General features: G+C 35.2%; 1 protein-coding gene across 2 annotated transcripts in view; it reads right to left on the reverse strand.

Moving 5' to 3' along the window:
* PREX2 (phosphatidylinositol-3,4,5-trisphosphate dependent Rac exchange factor 2) overlaps positions 1–19,034 on the reverse strand; it is a 304,965-nt gene that overhangs the window by 111,998 nt on the left and 173,933 nt on the right. For both annotated transcript variants that reach the window (XM_010371608.2, XM_030938189.1), the window contains exons 29-33: positions 18,870–18,960; positions 18,115–18,243; positions 10,134–10,175; positions 2,969–3,186; positions 237–339 (exon numbers count right to left, since the gene is read on the reverse strand). In XM_010371608.2, coding sequence (XP_010369910.1) covers positions 237–339; positions 2,969–3,186; positions 10,134–10,175; positions 18,115–18,243; positions 18,870–18,960 — 583 coding nt within the window. The remainder of the gene's footprint in view (positions 1–236; positions 340–2,968; positions 3,187–10,133; positions 10,176–18,114; positions 18,244–18,869; positions 18,961–19,034) is intronic.

Genomic DNA, 19,034 nt, shown 5'->3' on the forward strand with positions numbered 1-19,034 from the left:
GATAACTTGCAGAAAGTAAAAGATACGGACATTAAACCATACATATTGCTACTTCTCTGACTATATAACTTTTAAAATACTGCCTTTGTCAGATTAGTGACGGAAAATTGCTAAATCAAAAGGATACATTTCAATCATTCAGTTAATAAAATATTTATCAAATATATTAATATCAAAGTTATATCATATATAATTATTTGATGCCAAATAAATTTTGTAAATACCTAATTACTTACTTGCAACCAGGGGCTCCTCTTCTGATGGTTTAAAGTAAAAGGAAACCTTTTCCAAATCAAATAGTGCAACCAGTGTATCTTCTAACATGGCTTGTTCATCTGTCTACAAAGAAAGAAAAACAATATATAATACAAGATGATATAAAGCAATATAAAGTAACATGACATAATGTAAATCCAGACCAAAATAACTTTGCAGTGTGGCTAATTGTTTTGTATTTTTAGTAGAGACAGTGTTTCACCATGTTAGCCAGGATGGTCTCGGTCTCCTGACTTCGTGATCCACCCATCTTGGCCTCCCAAAGTGCTGGGATTACAGGTGTGAGCTACCACACCCGGCCTAAACCATTATCTTAAAAAAATCCTTTTAAAGCAGCAAAAAAATGTCATGACCCTAGAAAGAAAGGACAGGACTGAAGAATCAGTGTTGATTCTGATAAAAATACACAAAGCAAGACATGTTCCAGACAGTATGGCCTTTGAGGGCTACAGCACAAGCCATGGTGTTGCAGCAAACATTGCCAAAGCCAGGCCCAAGTGACCACTGGCTGTGCCTTGCTCTCAGGGACACACAGACCACCAGAGCACTGCTCCTAGAGAGCCATTCACATTCCTGGGTGGATGTTTTCTTTCTGTCTTTCTGACAGAAGCAGAAAGACTATGGGTTTCTTCAATTTTTCTTTCCTTAGCAACCTCTCTATTTTCTTTTTAAAATCAATTCCTTAAATAAATTTAAGCGTTTCACAAGACCAGTTGAAAAAAAACACACACATAACTCACATACTGTTAAAATTCACCCATTTAAAATGTATAGCTCAGGGGTTTTAGTATATTCACAGAGCTGTCCAGCTAGCACCATCATCTAACTTTAGAATATTTTTATCATCGCCCAAAGAAACCCAATACCGAATAGTATTCACTCCTCATTTTCCTGCCCCCAACCGTCAGTTGCAGGCAACCACTAGTCTACTTCCTGCTTCTAAAATGTACCTAGTTAGTACATTTCACCATAATGGAATCAAACTATATGAGGTCTTTTGTGACTGGCTTATTTCACTTAGCATAATGCTTTCAGTGTTCATCCATGTTGTAGCATGTATCAGTACTCCATTCCTTTTTATTGCTGAATAATATTCCATTATATGGACACATCACATTTTGTTTATCCATTCATGAGTTAATGGACAATATGAGTTGTTTCCACTTTTTAGCTACTACGAATAATCTTGCTAGGAATGTTTGCATGTAAGATTTTGTGTGAATGTAAGTTTTAATTTAATTTAGATATTACCTAGAAATAGGATTTCTAGGTAATATGGAAACCCTACGGTTCTGGAACTGGCAAACCAGTTTCCAAAATGACTGTGCCACTTCCCACAAGCAACTTAGGAGGGTTACAAACTTTCTCCACATCCTCCCCAAAACTTGTGACTATCTGTCTTTTGTATTATAGCCATCCATATCACACATATTGTGGTATTCATTGTGGTTTTGAGCTGCATTTCTCTAATGGCTAATGATGTTGATCATCTTTTCATGTGCTTTTCAGACATTTTTATATCTTTGGAGAAATATCTATTCAAATCATTTGCATACTTTTTAATTGGTTATTTGTCATTTTACTGTTGAATTTTAAGGGTTCTTTAAATATTCTGCCTATGTCACTTATCAAATATATGATTTGCAAATATTTTCTCATATTCTTTGAGATTTCCAATAAAATTAAGTTTAAAGTAAAAGCACCGGCACTTGATTAGACAATGGCAGCTTAAAAGTAAGGAAAACACAACAGAAGTAAAGCCTTACTCATTTACACATTCATTCAACAGATAATTGATGCCTACCATGTGTTAAAAATTAGGCTTCCTATCATATGTAATTCACACACACACAAACACACACACACATATACATTTGTTTTTAAACTCAAACATGCTACTTTGTAGCTACATTTTCTATGTGTACTTTAAGAGATGAAATAGGCTCTCATGTTTAAAGTTACAATTCTATTCCGTGATCACCTAACGTTTACATATTAAAGTGAACATATTTGCTTTTAAACATGATGATAACTATCCAAACCACCGGAGGTATACGTGAAAAATCTCTTAAGTTCACCACAGTTTTATTTTTCAAATATTTAAAGATGCTTTCTTCATATCCACTGTGGAAACCCGATGAATAAACATAGAATATTCAACAGCAATTAAGGCAATGCTCTTCAATTTAATAGAACAAACATGCATACAAAGAAAAGAACTAAAATTATTTAACATACGCAAAGTTTAAACAGATTGTCAGGCAGTATGGTATTTGAGTTCTCTGAGCTTGGCTCTCAAGCCTGCTCCAGGACATCAATCACAATAGGAGCTTTGGTTTCACAGCAGCCTGTGTCCTTGGACTGGGAGTAAGGAAAAGCAGCAGAACGACCCTTTTTCTTCTGGTGACCTTTTCCAGTCAGTGTGTAGGGATACAAGAATTAGTAACAGATGGAGGCTTTCTCAGCTTTTACCGCCACAGAGAAGAGATACAAATCAGCAAAGAAGGAATACATTCTACATACTTATTAAAAATTGAAGGACCACAGAAAAATGTATATTTTTAAAGTAGCTGAATGCATGCACATTCATAGAGATAACCAGGGGGAAAGAAATAACTATTTCTTATTTCAAAACATGTTACAGTGTAGGTTACAGTTGACACAGACAGTGGGAGTCATGTGATTTCCTTACCAAGTTTGGTGACAGAAGTGACTGAAAGTGAAAAAGAACACCTGCATTCGCTATCTGGTCCAGCCACCTCCTGCTGGCTTCCCAAGTTTCCATCTCATTTTCCTTGCTGTTGTCAAACATCTGGTTCAAGGCCGCCATGAGTTGCTCAGAGAAGGCACAGACAGTGGCCACAAGAGTCTGGCAGAAAACCATGTCTCTACGGAGCTGTGTCTCACTATCTGTGATCAAAGAGAACATAGAGAATGCTTTGAAAAATGTTGCAGATGGTGAAAACCAATAAGTTAAGCATCTACATTCACTAGCATTTCATCTTTTTACTAAACTCACACATGTGAAAAATGTGAATTTGAGCTCTATAAATGACCACACACATTTTAGCAAACATGCTTTACAGAAAACACTAAACACCAAAAAATATTAGAAATATTAAAATATTTTTCCTAATCAATATTGTGACTCTATTCTAGAATCATTAAATTGTTTGATAAAACCTGAGGGAGAAAAATAAGGCTTCATTTATTTATATTTTCTATACCTGATGGGACACAATTTGCATTTGCTGCAATGACATTTTCCTAAACAAAACTCAAAGTCCAATTTGTCGGTTTTTGTTGGCAAATTAAATACAATATTATTAATACAATTTTTAAAATTAACAACTAAACCTAAAATATTAATGTGAAATACATATGGGGAAGAGTATATGATGTTCAATTGTTTGCAATTATAAGCAAATCTGTCTCTCCTGAATGGTGTTATTAAACTTCATGAGCTATAAGTATGTTCAAATATATAAGAATATAAATTTCTATAATTCTTTCAAATAAGTAATGTATTTATAGTTTTAGTATGAATTGATTTTTATATGTTTAGCAGGATTCTTATCCTGCAATTGACTGGAGTTTTGGTTAACCCACTGATATGGTTAGGCTTTGTGTCCCCACCCAAATCTCATCTTGAATTATCATCCCCAGGTGTTGAGGAAGAGACCTGGTGGAAAGTGATTGGATTACGGGGGTGGTTTCTCCCATGCTGTTCTTGTGATAGTGAGTGAATTTTCATGAGATCTGATGGTTTTATAAATGGCAGTTTTTCCTGTATTCTGACACACATGCTCTCTGCTCTCTCTTGCCTGCCACCGTGTAAGACATGCCTCTTTCCCCTCCTGCCTTCTCCCATTCTAAGTTTTCTGAGGCCTTCCTGGCTATGCATAACTGTGAGTCAATTAAACTTTTTTCCTTTATAGAGTACCCACAATCTGAGATATTTCTTCATAGCAGTAAGAAAACAGACTAATACACCCATTTTGAAGATATGTTTCCACTGTGAACTGCCGCTTCTGAACTAAAGATTTTTCAAATGGAAAGAAGCTAACACACAGAGTTCATTTCTTCGGGTGGTTGGATATATACAAACTACAGAAACACAAAGCTACACATTCCACATATTGAAAAATCACTTCCACTAGAAGTGGAAACAACAAAGGGAAAAATAACCTCCTCTCAAATGTATACTAAATATTTCAAGGGTTCATAGACTTCTCTGGAATAAAGAAGCATTATCAATATTAGTGTATAACACAGAGATAAATGCTGACTTTATTCAGTGGGGAGCTCCTGTTTTATTGACAAAAAAGGCATAATTTTTAAGATTTTCCAAGAACATTGAACATCTGTTTTTAATAACCATCAAAGGTATATGTACATATAATTTAGTTTCTATGTTACTTGGTTTCACTGTAAAACCTACTCTTGAAAATTTTATTAGAAAGATAATTAAATATTCAAAATATTTAATTTTGTATCTGAATATTCATTTATTAGGCTCAACTATAGAAACATGCTGCTTCGGTAGGTTAAAATGGTGGAATATGGCCATTCCATATGGCTCAGCTTGCTAATTTAACCAACAACGTGTGTTAAGCGTCTATATCATGTGCCCCATGCTACTAGATAGGAAAGGGCATTTATAGGTAACTATAAAATCTTTAAACTGGAAATGAACTTTGTCCAATCCTCAATTAAGAAAAAATCTAAACACCATTTTGTTGTGCACAATTTCTATCAGAGTAGACATTCAGTATATCAATGATTATAGAGTCAGTGGCACTAAAAATAAATAAAAAAGTGAAATGAAAAGATGAGTTCATTCTCTGGTTTCTTGAAATATCTGGATTTAATTTCACTTAAGAAGCTAATTCAGAGAGCTTGTTAGCTCCAGTGTGCACCTAGGGTACTGAGGTTCAAGACAGAAACTAAATATGTAAAATAAATTGCCCTACGTCTTCGTTGTAAATTATTAGTTTTTCAGATGTTGTATAGTGAAGCAGAAAATCTGGGTGAATTTTTAAAAATACTTCAGTAGATATGGCAGCAATACTCCCACCTATACCTTGAAAATGTTTTAATAAAAATCTAATCGGGGCCGGGCGCGGTGGCTCAAGCCTGTAATCCCAGCACTTTGGGAGGCCGAGACGGGCGGATCACGAGGTCAGGAGATCGAGACCATCCTGGCTAACATGGTGAAACCCCGTCTCTACTAAAAATACAAAAAACTAGCCGGGCGAGGTGGCGGGCGCCTGTAGTCCCAGCTACTCGGGAGGCTGAGGCAGGAGAATGGCGTAAACCCGGGAGGCGGAGCTTGCAGTGAGCTGAGATCTGGCCACTGCACTCCAGTCCGGGCGACAGAGCGAGACTCCGCCTCAAAAAAAAAAAAAAAAAAAAAAAAAAATCTAATCGGAAAGAAATTATGGATATTGAGTGAAAAGCAAAAATCTAGAGAAAGAAGGATCTGCACTGCAAGCTTTAACAAAAATCACCGGGATTAATAACTTTGTCATTGGTAGAAATAATTATTTTCAAGTGTCTTTTGTGAAAAAATTCTCTTCTATTTTTATCCTCAAAAGAATACTTAGATGTTTATGCTATACTCTGCTACTGTATTCTATTTGCATTTAAGCCAAAATAAGATTTTTCTTTCAACCTCTTTATCAAATCAGAACTGATTGCAATTGACAGTCATCTTTTCAATGCGCAAAACCTGTTGATAACTTGAAGTTGTATTCATTCATCAATTCAAATGTTTAACACTGAATGAATACCCCACAGGAATTGACAGCTGCAACAACTACTAGAGAATCCAAGCTGGGGCCTCAGCCATAGTGAATAAAAATTCATACCTCATGAGACGATATTCTGTTGCCACCTTCCTATTTTCAACAGAGAGTAGATGAATTGTTTGCACAGATTCAAAATGTACATATTATATCAAGAGCTTTTCAAATTAACTTTTTACAAGCCATCACCTCACAGTGAATAACAAAGTTAGAAAACAGTGGCATAAGCGGGACCTTGCGACCTATCCCCAACTTATATTTACAGCTTCTCAACATACCACTTCCCTCCATTCAGTACACACTACAGCAACAATGTTCACAGAATTATTGGGAGAGCACATTAAAACAACATATCTGAAAGCAGTCAGAAGCGTGAGGTACACAGACCTGTCCTCTTTGAGCCACACAGTACTGCTCAGCAGTTCTCAAATACCAAATGCCCTATGGCCTACATTTGGCCTATGCCTTCCTTCCAGACGTACTGCATGCCCTTGTCCTTCTCCTCTGTGTAGCAAACTTTAAATCAATCTTTAAGAGTCAACTCATCAAACTATTGAAACTCATTGAAAGATTATCTCCCTTTGTGAAATTCCCCTCTTCCCAAGGAAGTACTGGGGCTCTTCTTCTGGTCACCATAGACCTGGGGGCATCCTTCTACTGGAGGGCTAAATATATAACACAGTGGGCATTCATTTATGAGTTTGTGTTCCCGAGGAACCATCAGCACATCAAGGCCAGAGAAGTGGCATGTGACTTAGGCTCACATTCCTTAGAGGCATATCAACCACTTTCAACTACCCATTCTAAGCCAAAGTTTAGGTATCAGATCCTCATGTGGAAAATGGGGTCCATTCCTCCTTCTTAGGTCTACGATAAAGATAAATGAGATAAAAAGTATTTAAAGCACTTAACAAAGTAAAATGGTGTAGCATTATCATTGTAATTCTTCTTTTTGTCCAGCATCCAGCACCATGCTTGGCACTGAGTGGGTACTCAGCTTTATTGCTCATGGAGAAGGAACAATTTATTACATAAATACAACAAAATCTACTAACTCTCAGCAAAAATATCCAGGTCTTTTTCTTTCAATTATGCAACCATTCAAAATTTACAAGTATCCATCCTTTACCAATGGTATTTTTGGTTTTTTTGTGTGTTTTTGTTTTGTTTTGCTTTGTTTTTTTAAGACAGAGTGTCTTGCTCTGTCACCCAGGCTGGAGTACAGTGGCAGGATCATAGCTCACTGCATGTTCAAACTTCTGGGCTCAAGAGATCCTCCTACCTTGGCCTCCCAAATAGCTGGGACTACAAGTGTGTGCCATCACTTCTGGCTAATTTATTTTATTTTATTTTTAAAGTCAGGGCCTCACTATGATGTCCAGGCTGGTCTCAAACTCCTAACCTCAAATAATACTCCATCCTCAGCCTCTCAAATTGCTGGGATTATAAACAGGGCACACTGCCTTCATTTCCTATTTTTTATAAATAAGAAAGAACTACAGCAAAAATCACATCTGCTTTCAGCTACTGGCAAAAGAAGAAAAACAGAGATTTTGAGGGTTTTTTTTTTTTTTGTATTTTTTTTTTTTTACTATTTTTGTATTACTATTATTGTAGAGTAAGATTTTTATTATTTATTTTTATCATAGAGTAATATTTTTCTCATAGTGAGAGTACACTCAAAAGAAATGGTTTTTGTACCTATCAAAGGCTTCAGTTTCATTTCAGTATTTAAGCACCTATCTCATCTTCTAAAATATGTTTTAAATTACACTATTTAACCTTGGCTGTTTAAAAGTTTAAGATCTATAATTAGCTAGCTGGTCTAAAAAGAATGAGATGGTTTCTAGACACACAAAAGCAATCTCAGAAATTATGCTAACACAGAGATTGTAGGGAAAATAAAGCAAAATAAACAACAAAAAAAGAGAAAGGTAGAAATAAAAGGAGGTTAAGAATATTTAAAAGACACAGTCTACCCTTTTCAAATGAACATAATTTCACAGCCAAAAATATGAAGTATTTTGGCTACTGTTTTGGTGTCATACTATATAGAAGAGGGGAAAGAGAGTGAGCAAATAAAGCAGGAAAATAAAGAATCACAAGAGGAACAGAAAAATAAAATTGAAATCAAAATAAAAATCTACCAGAGCATCCATTTGAGCATTAATGAATAAAACGAAGTATCCCAGAATCACCTCTGGAACTGGCAAACCTAATTTTGAATTCCAAAACTGCCACCTACTATTTATTCATTTGTTCAATAAGACATCAATATGCCTAGACTTCTAGATGCTCCAACGTCAGTGTTGACTGTATACTATGTGCTGGTTATTATTGACCTGCCAGAATGTCAATTTCTTCACCTTTAAAACTGTAGAAACAATAATATTCTCACGTGGTGGGTTGTGGGGACCCAATGAAATCCAAGAAAATGAGGTCCATGAATTGTGTTATTAGTAAAGCTCAAAAACTGTAAGATATTTTTGCCATTATTATTACTCAGTCAAAAAGCAAGGTAAAAACTTTTTTTATTACGGCAAAAAACCAAAGGACAAATAAAAAAGCCCTGTTGGTCAACTTGGTTCATTCATAATTTAAAATTTCCAAGTGTGGTACTTTGTAAAAGTGGTCACAAATTCTTTCCCTCCCTGTATCCACACTCTTGCAATGTAATTTTGAGACCCTCTCCTTCAAAAGTAGAATCTATGTCTCTACCCCTTAAGTCTGGCCTTGCCAGTTACATGCTGGGGCCAGAAAGTGACAAGCTCTTAGACATTTGCACTGTCTTCCTGGAACCCTGCAAATCCACCGTGTGAACAAGAACAGGCTAGCCTCATAGATGATGAGAGACAGGCAGCCCAGGCAACCCTGTAACCTCAGCTAACAGCCAGTCAAATGTTATATATGTGAGCAAGGCCACCCTAGATCACCTGTGCCTAGCCAACCCACCACCTGACTGCAGACACATGGGCATACCCAGCCAAGATCAATAAAACCTGGCACAGACCAGCAGAATCGCCCAGATGACACTAGACAGGTAAGCAATAACAAATGGTCATTGTTTTATGCCACAAATTTTGGGGAATTTTTTTTAGCACAACAAACGCTAACTGCTATCACAAGTAATCATTCAGGTTATATTTTTCGGAACAAATTCCTATCGAAATTTAGTTAGTGTAATAGAATTTCTGTGTATACACATACACATACACATACACATACTTTATGGGAAATAGATTAAAATAATAAAAGTAACTCATTCAACATATCTATACATCTCCAAATCTACAGAAAGAGAGGCACAGTAGGCCAACATCAAACTGTCCACTGTAATTAAATGGCATGTGAGTTTTTCCCAATCTTTATGATCCATTTCCTTCTAAATGCATTTTGAATGAAAACCTTGTTGAAGTATTTTATACATTTTCCCTTTTTCATTCATATAATTTTTTCATTCATTTTTGTCACAAATACTTGTTGAATATCTATATGCCAGCCACTATTTTGGGCATTTGCTGATGATCAAAATAGACACAGTGCCTGCCTTTATGACATTTACAGTCCATCATCTGCAATTTAGAATCTCATCAAATATTTAATTGTCCTTTAGTGTCACTTTCCATTACCAATATTTTTTGAGCTCCCACTAAGTGCATGGTAAAAGTGTTTTAATGTAAGATTTGTAAAATGTTTACATACATTCTTGTTCATAAACAAAATTTAGACACGATTAACTTTAGCAAAACCTGCTCCCTTTCTCCTGTTTAATAATATTTTGTTTAAATCTGTATTCATATATGTTTTCATGGTTTTGCTTATAAGAGAATACAAGTATGTGTGTATGTATACGTATGTGTATATATATATATTCGCATTTTTATTAAAATGATTTGAGTACTTTTTCTAATCTTTCCAAAGATTTGGAGAAGGTAGGGATCATATTTCTATTTTGTAAATGGTTGAAGGCACTGTCGTCAAATTTCAAGGCCTTTATGATCCTGGGCCACAATCACTTAAATAGTAAAAAAATAAAATGCAAAATGTTACCTGAATATTCAAGAAGAGCCAGGAGTATCCTACACCTCACCTCTGCAGAGAAAGAAAACACATCAGTTAATTGTTCACTCTTTCTGTCACAAATACCATATTTTAACTATGTAGTCAAAATTAGTATGATCTTATCATACTAGGCTGGTGCAAAAGTAATTGTGGTTTTGCCATTACTTTCGATGGATGGCAAAAACAGCAATTACTTTTGCACCAACCTAATATTAAATAATAAAAATCAATTCACTTGACATGTTACTCTTGCCTGTTTGCCTACACTAATTCTATCCATTGTTCAAGATCCTGAAATGTCTCTGAATTATATCAGTCAATGAAACACCATTCAAATCCTGGCAGCTTTTTAGGTCATCCTTAGCTGTTTTAGCCTACTTGGTGTTCTGCAAGCTACAACTGTTGTAATCACTAGCAATAAACTGTCAAACAATATTTTATATATATATATACTCTTCTTCCAACCCCAACCCACGCAGGGTCAATCACAGATGTAAATTTAAAAACTTACAAAGCTCCTGCTAAATACCCAAGACTACGGGAAACAAAAAAGATTAAGTTATATCCTATTCTAGACAGATTCACAATAGAGTCAGAAAGACAGAATTGACCGAAAAGAAATGCAGGAAATACTTGAAAGGGCACTAATTTTTACAAGTGAGACTGAAAGAAGAAAAGGATTTCAGAGGCAGGAAAGTATAATAAACTAAGAGTCAGAAGACTGCTGTTACATACTAATTTTGTGGCTTTAGAAAATTGCTAAATTACTTTGAGTCTCAATTAACTCATTCATAAATGAAGATAACATCTGCCTTATCTATTTTACAGGTCTGTGTAAAATATAAGTGAGAATATGTATGAAAAGTCTTTGAAAATTGTTTAAAGTGCTATATACACGTGAAGACTGTTATTATTGTAATCCGAATCTGGCCGAAGTTGGTATAGAATTCTAAATGAGACTACAAAATATTTCATAAAACTTTAAATTATCACTGTCAAGAAAAGAGACACATATTCTAAGACTGAGAAATTTTGCTAGCAAGGAATATAGTGGAGAATCAATAACAATTATTTAACAATCTAGCATAGAGAGATTTTACTATGTCATTAAGAGATTGAGATTGGGATAGGATTAGAAAGCTCCACTGAAAAATGGCTTCTAACAGATCGATGAGTTTAGTCTTACATAACAGAAAATCACTGCAAGACTCTGTGACACAGTAGTGAAATTATGAACACGATATTTTAGGAAGATGAATCTCATAATGGTTATAAGAATCAGAACAAGATAGGGAGAGGGAGGTTAGCCAGAAAAATCATTGCAATTACTGAAGTGTGATGAAAAAGGAAAAAACTGAAGAGACACTCTTTAGAATATTGGGACAAATACAGGGAAAAAAATTTTTAAATGTAGGTTGCTAAAAAAAAATGAGATTTAGAATAAAGCATTTTTCTTTTTAGGGAACAAAAAGTCGAAAATGTGTTCACTAATAAACATCTGAATTTAAGGTGATGGTGGGCTACTCAGATAAAAATATCTTCATTCAGCTGATGATATGAGAACATAACTTACCTCAGCGTTAACATTAAGCAGGAGACAGGCATCGTCTTAGTGACACCATACAATTAATCTTTCCTCACTTAATTCACTATCTTCTCTGCTCTCTTCTACACACAGTTTAATCTGCTATGAATGGGTGAGTATATAGTGACACAATTTTTGAATGTCACTGCAACAGTTCTTTCTAAATAAAGACCATAGAATTACAACACCTTGATATCACATGTGGTATATAATGGATGGGATATTTTGAAATCAGAGACTAGGAAAAACATTAGAAATGGGGTCATCCCAGCTACTTATATAAACCAAGAAATTCTGGCCTGGTGGCACCAGGTTAAATTAAGTCCCAAGATTTAACCTTCCATTAAGTCATTCATTCACTATATAAAGACAGTCTAGGAAGTAGAATGAAAATGACTTAAGCTGAATAGGATAAATTCGTGCTGAGCCAGCGAAGTTTCTCAGAGTGCCTCCACAGAACAAGCAATGGATTTCAATGATCCTAATGCTTTTTCCACTCCTAACAGGACCAGACATCACAGGGATTACCAGGAAATGGTAGTATGCCCTCTCCCTTGCATAGTCCAATGAGATGAAGCAAAAAGTAATCATTTTTAAAGATTCACTTAACATGGTGACAATCACAGCTCTGACCCAAACAGCTCACTGAAACAAAGAAATCTGCAACCAGAGATGCAACTTAAATTCTACAGAGAGCCCTCCCCACATAATTGACTATAAGACTCTCAGCCCATTCAACCACACTCAACTGGCTAGTGGATTCCCATGACCAAGAGTGGCACCCATATACACAACACATATCGATCAATCCATCAATCACTATGTGTATATAGTTATCATTCCTATAACTGCTTATTGTGACATGAGTTACAAAGAGTACAAAAGTAGGTCTTGAGAAGAAAATGTAAGATTCTTAAAATGAGTACTTTTTGAAAAATTAAACTTTTTATCCTGCATTAGAAATGTATTTTTTAAAACTTTTAAGTTCAAGGGTACATGTGCAGGTTTCTTATATAGGTACACTTGTGTCATGGGGGTTTGTTGCACAGATTATTTCATAACCCAGGCATTAAGCCTAATACCCATTAAGTATTTTTTCTGATCCTCTCCCTCCTCCTACACTTCACATTCTGATAGGCCCCAGTATGTGTTGTTCCTCTCTTTGTGTCCATGTGTTCTCGTCATTTAGCTTCCACTTACAAGTGAGAACATGTGGTATTTGGTTTTCTGTTCCTGTGTTAGTTTACTAAGGATAATGGACTCCAGCTCCATTCATGTTCCTGCAAAGGACACTATTGCATTCTTTTTTATGGCTGCATATTATTCCCTGGAATACATGTACCACATTTTCTTTATCCAGTCTACCACTGATGGGCATTTGAGTTGATTTAATATCTTTGGTATTATGAGTGGTCCTGCAATGAATATATGTGTGCACACATCTTTATGACAGAGTGACTTATATTCTTTTGGGTATATATCCAATAATGGGATTGCTGGGCCGAATGGTATTTCTGTTTTTAGGTCAAGGAATCACCACACTGTTTTCCACAATGGTTGAACTAATTTACATTCCCACCAACAGTGTGTAAGTGTTCCTTTTTCTCTGCAACCTTGTCAGTATCTGTTATTTTTTGACTTTTTAATAATAGCCATTCTGACAGGTGTGAGATGGTATCTCATTGTAGTTTTGATCTGCATTTCTCTAATGAACAGTGATGTTGAGCTTTTTTTTCATATGTTTCTTAATGAACAGTGATGTTGAGCTTTTTTTCATGTTTGTTAGCCACATGTATGTCCTCTTTTGAAAAGTGTCTGTTCATCTCATTTGCTCACATTTTAGTGAGATTGTTTTTCTTCTTGTAAATTTGTTCCTTATAGATGCTTGACATTAGACCTTTGTCACATGCACAGTTTGCAAATTTTCTCCCATTCTGTAGGTTGTCTGTTTACTCTGTTAGTACTTTCTTTTGTTATACAGGAGCTCTTAAGTTTAATTAGATCCCATTTGTCAATTTTTGCTTTTGTTGCAATTGCTTTCGGCATTTTCGTCATGAAATCTTTGCCCATTCCTATGTCCAAAATGGTATTACTCAGGTTGTCTTCTAGAGTTTTTATAGTTTTGGATTTTACTTTTAAGTCTTTAATCCATCTTGAGTTAATTTTTGTATAAGGTGTAAGGAAGGGGTTCAGTTTCAATCTTCTGCATATGGCTAGCCAGTTATCCCAGCACCATTTATTAAATAGAAAATCCTTTCCCCATTGCTTGTTTTTGTCAGCCTTGTAGAAGATCAGATAGTCGTAGGTGTGTGACATTATTTCTGGGCTGTCTATTCTGCTCCATTGGTCTATGTGTGTTTTCATACCAGTACCATGCTGTTTTGGTTACTGTAGCCCTGTAGTATAGTTGGAAGTTGAGAAGTGTGATGCCTCCAGCCTTGTTCTTTTTACTTAGGATTGCCTTGGCTATTTAGGCTCTTTTTTTGGCTTCATACGAATTTTTAAATAGTTTTTTTTCTAGTTTTGTGAAAAATGTTATTGGTAGTTTAACAGGAATAGCATTGAATCTGTAAATTGCTTTGGGCGGTATGGCCATTTTAATGGTAGCAATTCTTCTTATCCATGAACATGGGATGTTTTTCCATTTGTTTGTGTCATCTCTAATATATCTTTGAGCAGTATTTTGTAGATCTCTTTGTAGAAATCTTTCACCTCCCTGGTTAGTTGTATTCCTAGGTATTTTATTCTTTGTGTGGCAATTGTGAATAAGATTACATTCCTGATTTGACTCTCAGCTTGACTGTTGTTGATGTATAAGAAAGCTAGTGAGTTTTGCACATTGATTTTTGTATCCCGAGACTTTGCTGAATTTGTTTATCAGGTTAAGGAACGTTTGGGCTGAGACTATAAGGTCTTCGAGATATAGAATCATTTTGCCTACAAACAGGGTTAGTTTGATTTCCTCTCTTCCTATTTGGATGCCCTTTATTACTTTCTCTTGCCTAACTGCCCTAGCCAAGATTTCCAATACTACGCTGAATAGGAGTGGTGAGAGAGGGAATCCTTGTCTTGTGCTGGTTTTCAAGGGGAATGCTTCCAGCTTTTTCCTTTTCAGTATGATGTTGTTGGCTGTGGGTTTGTTTTAGATGGCTCTTACTATTTTGAGGTATGTTCCTTCAATACTTAGTTTATTGAGGGTTTTTAACAGGAAGCGATGTTGAATATTATCAAAAGTCTTTTCTGCATCTACTGAGATTATCATATGCTTTTTGTCTTTAGTTCTGTTTATATGATGAATCACACTTGTTGAGTTGAGTATGTTGAACCAACTTTGTGTCCCAAGGATAAAGACTACTTGATCATGGTAGGTAAGCTTTTTGATGTGATGCTGGATTTGGTTTGCCAGTATTTTGTTGAAGATTTTTGCATTGATGTTCATAAAGAATATTGGCTTGAAGTTTTCTTTTTGCTGTTGTATCTCTGCCAGTTTTTGGTATCAGGATAATGCTGGCCTCCTAGAATAAGTTAGGGAGGAGTCCCTCCTCTTCAATTCTTTGAAATAGTTTTGATAGAAACTGTACCAGCTCTTCTTTGTACATCTGGTAGAATTTGGCTGTTAATCCATCTGGCCCCAGGCTTTTTTTTGGTTGGCAGGCTATTTATTACTGATTCAACTTTGGAGCTTGTTATTGGTCTGTTCAGGGATTCAAATTCTTTCTGGTTCAGTCTTGGGAGGGTGTATGTGTCCAGGAATGTATCCATTTATTTTAGATTTTGTAGTTTATGTGCATAGAAGTATCCATAGTTATGACACTTATATGTAAATACACATAATAGTTATGTGTATTTCTGTGGGGTCAGTGGTAATATCTCCTTTGTCATTTTTAATATGTTTGTTTGGATCTTCTCTCTTTTCTTCTTTACTAGCCCAGCTAGTGGTCTCTCTACTTTATTAATTTTTTCAAAAACCAACTCCTAGATTCATTGATCTTTTAAACGGTTTTTTGTATCTCAATCTCTTTCAGTTCAGCTCTGATTTTAGTTATTTCTTGTCCTCTGCTACCTTTGGGTTTGATTTTATCTTGGTTATATAGTTCTTTTGCTTGTGGGGTTAGGTTTATATATCGAGATCTTTCTAACTTTTGGATATGGGCATTTAGTGCCACAAAATTTCCTCTTAACATTGCCTTAGCTGTGTCCCAGAGAGTCTGGTATATTTTACCTTTGCTCTCAATAGTTTCACAGATTTATAAAGCAAGTTCTTAGAGACCTTCGGAGAGACTTAGACTCCCACACAATAATAGTTAGAGATTTCAACAACCCACTGTCAGTATTAGACAGATCATCGGGGCAGAACATTAACAAAGATATTCAGGACCTGAACTCAGCACTGATCAGATGGTCCTGATAGACATCTACAGATATCTCTATCCCAATACAACAGAATATACATTCTTCCCATCAACACATGGCACATACACTAAAAGCAATGACATAATCAGACATAAAACACTTCTCAGCAAATGCAAAAGAAGTGAAATCATAACAACCACTCTCTCAGACCACAGAACAATCAAATTAGAAATAAAGACTAAGAAATTCACTCAAAACCATACAATTACATGGATATTGAATAACCTGCCCTTGAATAACTTTTGGGTAAATAGTAAAATTAATGCAGAAGCCAAGAAGTTCTTGGAAACTAATGAGAGCATTAGAAATTTCTATCTGAAAGATAAAATTGTTCAAAACAAAAAAGTGGGGGAGATTATTTAAGGATTTCTCAATTCCTAGTCAATATACATTTACCTTAAAACAAATATAAAATCTCAAAGATGATGAGAACAACTGCAGAATTATAATTTCTAGTAGTGTCATAATACTGGCATCTATTCAGCAGAAATATGTCTTTTACTCAGTAAAGTATATACTTAAATTTCTAAAACATAATTGTTTTTTAAAATGCATTTTATATTTATGCTATTCATATTTTGGGGAGTTTTAAATTCATACTTTTCATTAAATATTATGTTACAAAGTATCACAGATAAACATTATATTAGGCCATAAAATAAAAATATAGCCAAGAAATCCAGCTGTCAAATACAAAAGATTTTATCACAAGGTAGAATCACTATGATTTATTTGGGGAAGTATTCCATATCCATACAAATTTCCTTTCTACTAATCTCTAAACAAAAGTTGTTATATTTGAGTATAAGTCTATGCAGAAGACTTAGTAATCACAGAACATTTAGGCCATCTCTGTCATTTAATAAATGTGTAAGTTGAAGCCTAAAAGAGTTAAGTGACTCAGACTCCATTTGGTATAAGAGGCTGTCTTTTGTCAGCAACATTTACAGCTCTCTTTAATTTACCCCACTTAAGGTAATAACTGCAGTTATACTGTAATTCTGCTAAATACCACTGAATACTATTGATCACATCCAACTGACACACAAATGACTGAGGAATAAAACTGTAAACACAGGAATAGTATTTATTGTATGGGTTTCTCGATCTTAGCACTATTAACATTTTGGATCAGAGAATTCTCCCTTGTGAGAAACTCTCTTATACATTCTAGAATGTTCAGCAGCATCCCTGGACTCTATCTAGAGGTCAGAAGCACACCTACAATTGTGACAACCAAAAATACCTCCAGATGTTGCTACCACTGGTCTAATCACTGGGAAGAAAATTGCTGAGTTATATATTTTTAAAACTAGATGAATTCTCATTTCATCTTTTTCACCATAATCATTTTGGAAACTCTCAGAATTTTCTACTTAATCACGCTGACTCTGAACAACATGCAATCTATCTCAATGAAGTCGTCTCAAAATTATATGTCTCCAATTCACAGGTTTTACCAGTTATAGAATGTCATGTAAATAGTGTTATGGTAGTTAAGAGCAATCAACTTAGACAAACACTTCTGAAATAAAAACGTAAAAATTAATGATGCAACCTATGTGATTATTTTGATTCTCATACAGCTTCACAATTGATTTTTTTGTTTTTTTTTTTTTGGATAAGCATTAGCTTCATGCCTTTTGTATATCCTTCAGAATTTTTTTTATGACATTGTCTCCTATTATAAAGTCTTAAATTCTCTTCATGTTCGATTTGTCTTCACAACTTTGAGCCCTTATTTTATTCAATGAGAATATTCTCCATGATGTTTATAACCCTGGGGACACAAGGCCCTATAATCTTATTCCTTCTTGCCCTCTTTCTCCCTCACCATTTTCAGTACTTTTATTTTCTTCACAACAGGAAACACTGCAAAAAGTAATCAGGCATTACCAAACGTTTGGTTTTAGTGGGTTTTTAAACGATTATTGCTAAGATCATGCAACGATCTTTGCTTTTCACGCTGACCTTCAACAAATTTCCTGATGTTCTGAGCAAGAGTCCGGACACTGCTGGGAAGATTCCAGGGATCTTGCTTGATATGAAGCCGTAGCCTTTTTGGACAACTCAGCTTTGGTTCCATTTCCTGTTGAAATTCTAAATAAACACAGAAATCTCTCATAAGTCTCAACTTGTTCCCAATCAATTAAACCTTTAGGCTTCAAAACCTTCTTCTGTCACTGTTGTCCTAGACTATTGACATGGTGGTCATTTATTTTGCCATACCATCAGAAAATCCGTTAAACCTAAAAAGTCAAACCTTAATGTTATTTTTTAATAAATGTTTAAACAAAGCAAATTTAGATGAAAACTCTACTTTCATTATCCCAAACTAGTTACTAGTCAGACTGGCAGCTCCATCCTTTCCATTCATCAACTCTCATTCCCCACACCCTTTCCTTACCACTGGGAAACAGCCAAGGAGACATTATGCTTGGGTTCAGCAAAATCAACTTCATGTTTATGTATCTTCGATTAACTCATTTTTGCTTAGCCTGGCCCCTATAGGCATTAAACATTTTAAACTTTCAAATAAATGTAAAAATTCCTATGCTGACTTTTTTACATATTCAAAAATTATCAAAATAGAAGTAGTATCCAGTGAATTATGAAACATGAGTAACCGGAATTGCTCCTCTTATGCAGTCTCCTTGCTTCTTGACTATATTGTCTACCAACTTTTTTTCTCAATTGCTTCTACTAGGTAATTTTTCAAGACTTACCTTGCAATCCTCGGCCTGGAGTGAGATACTTGGTTTGGTCAAAGGCCCTCACAACAGCCTGCCCTTTTAGGAGATTGGTAATTGAATCCACCTGTCAATAGTAGCGATTTCTGAGTTACATATTTCTCATAGTACATGATACATATTTCTAAAAGTCAATCTTAT

Source organism: Rhinopithecus roxellana, chromosome 9 (assembly GCF_007565055.1).
Source record: "Rhinopithecus roxellana isolate Shanxi Qingling chromosome 9, ASM756505v1, whole genome shotgun sequence".
NCBI classification, from domain to species: domain Eukaryota; kingdom Metazoa; phylum Chordata; class Mammalia; order Primates; family Cercopithecidae; genus Rhinopithecus; species Rhinopithecus roxellana.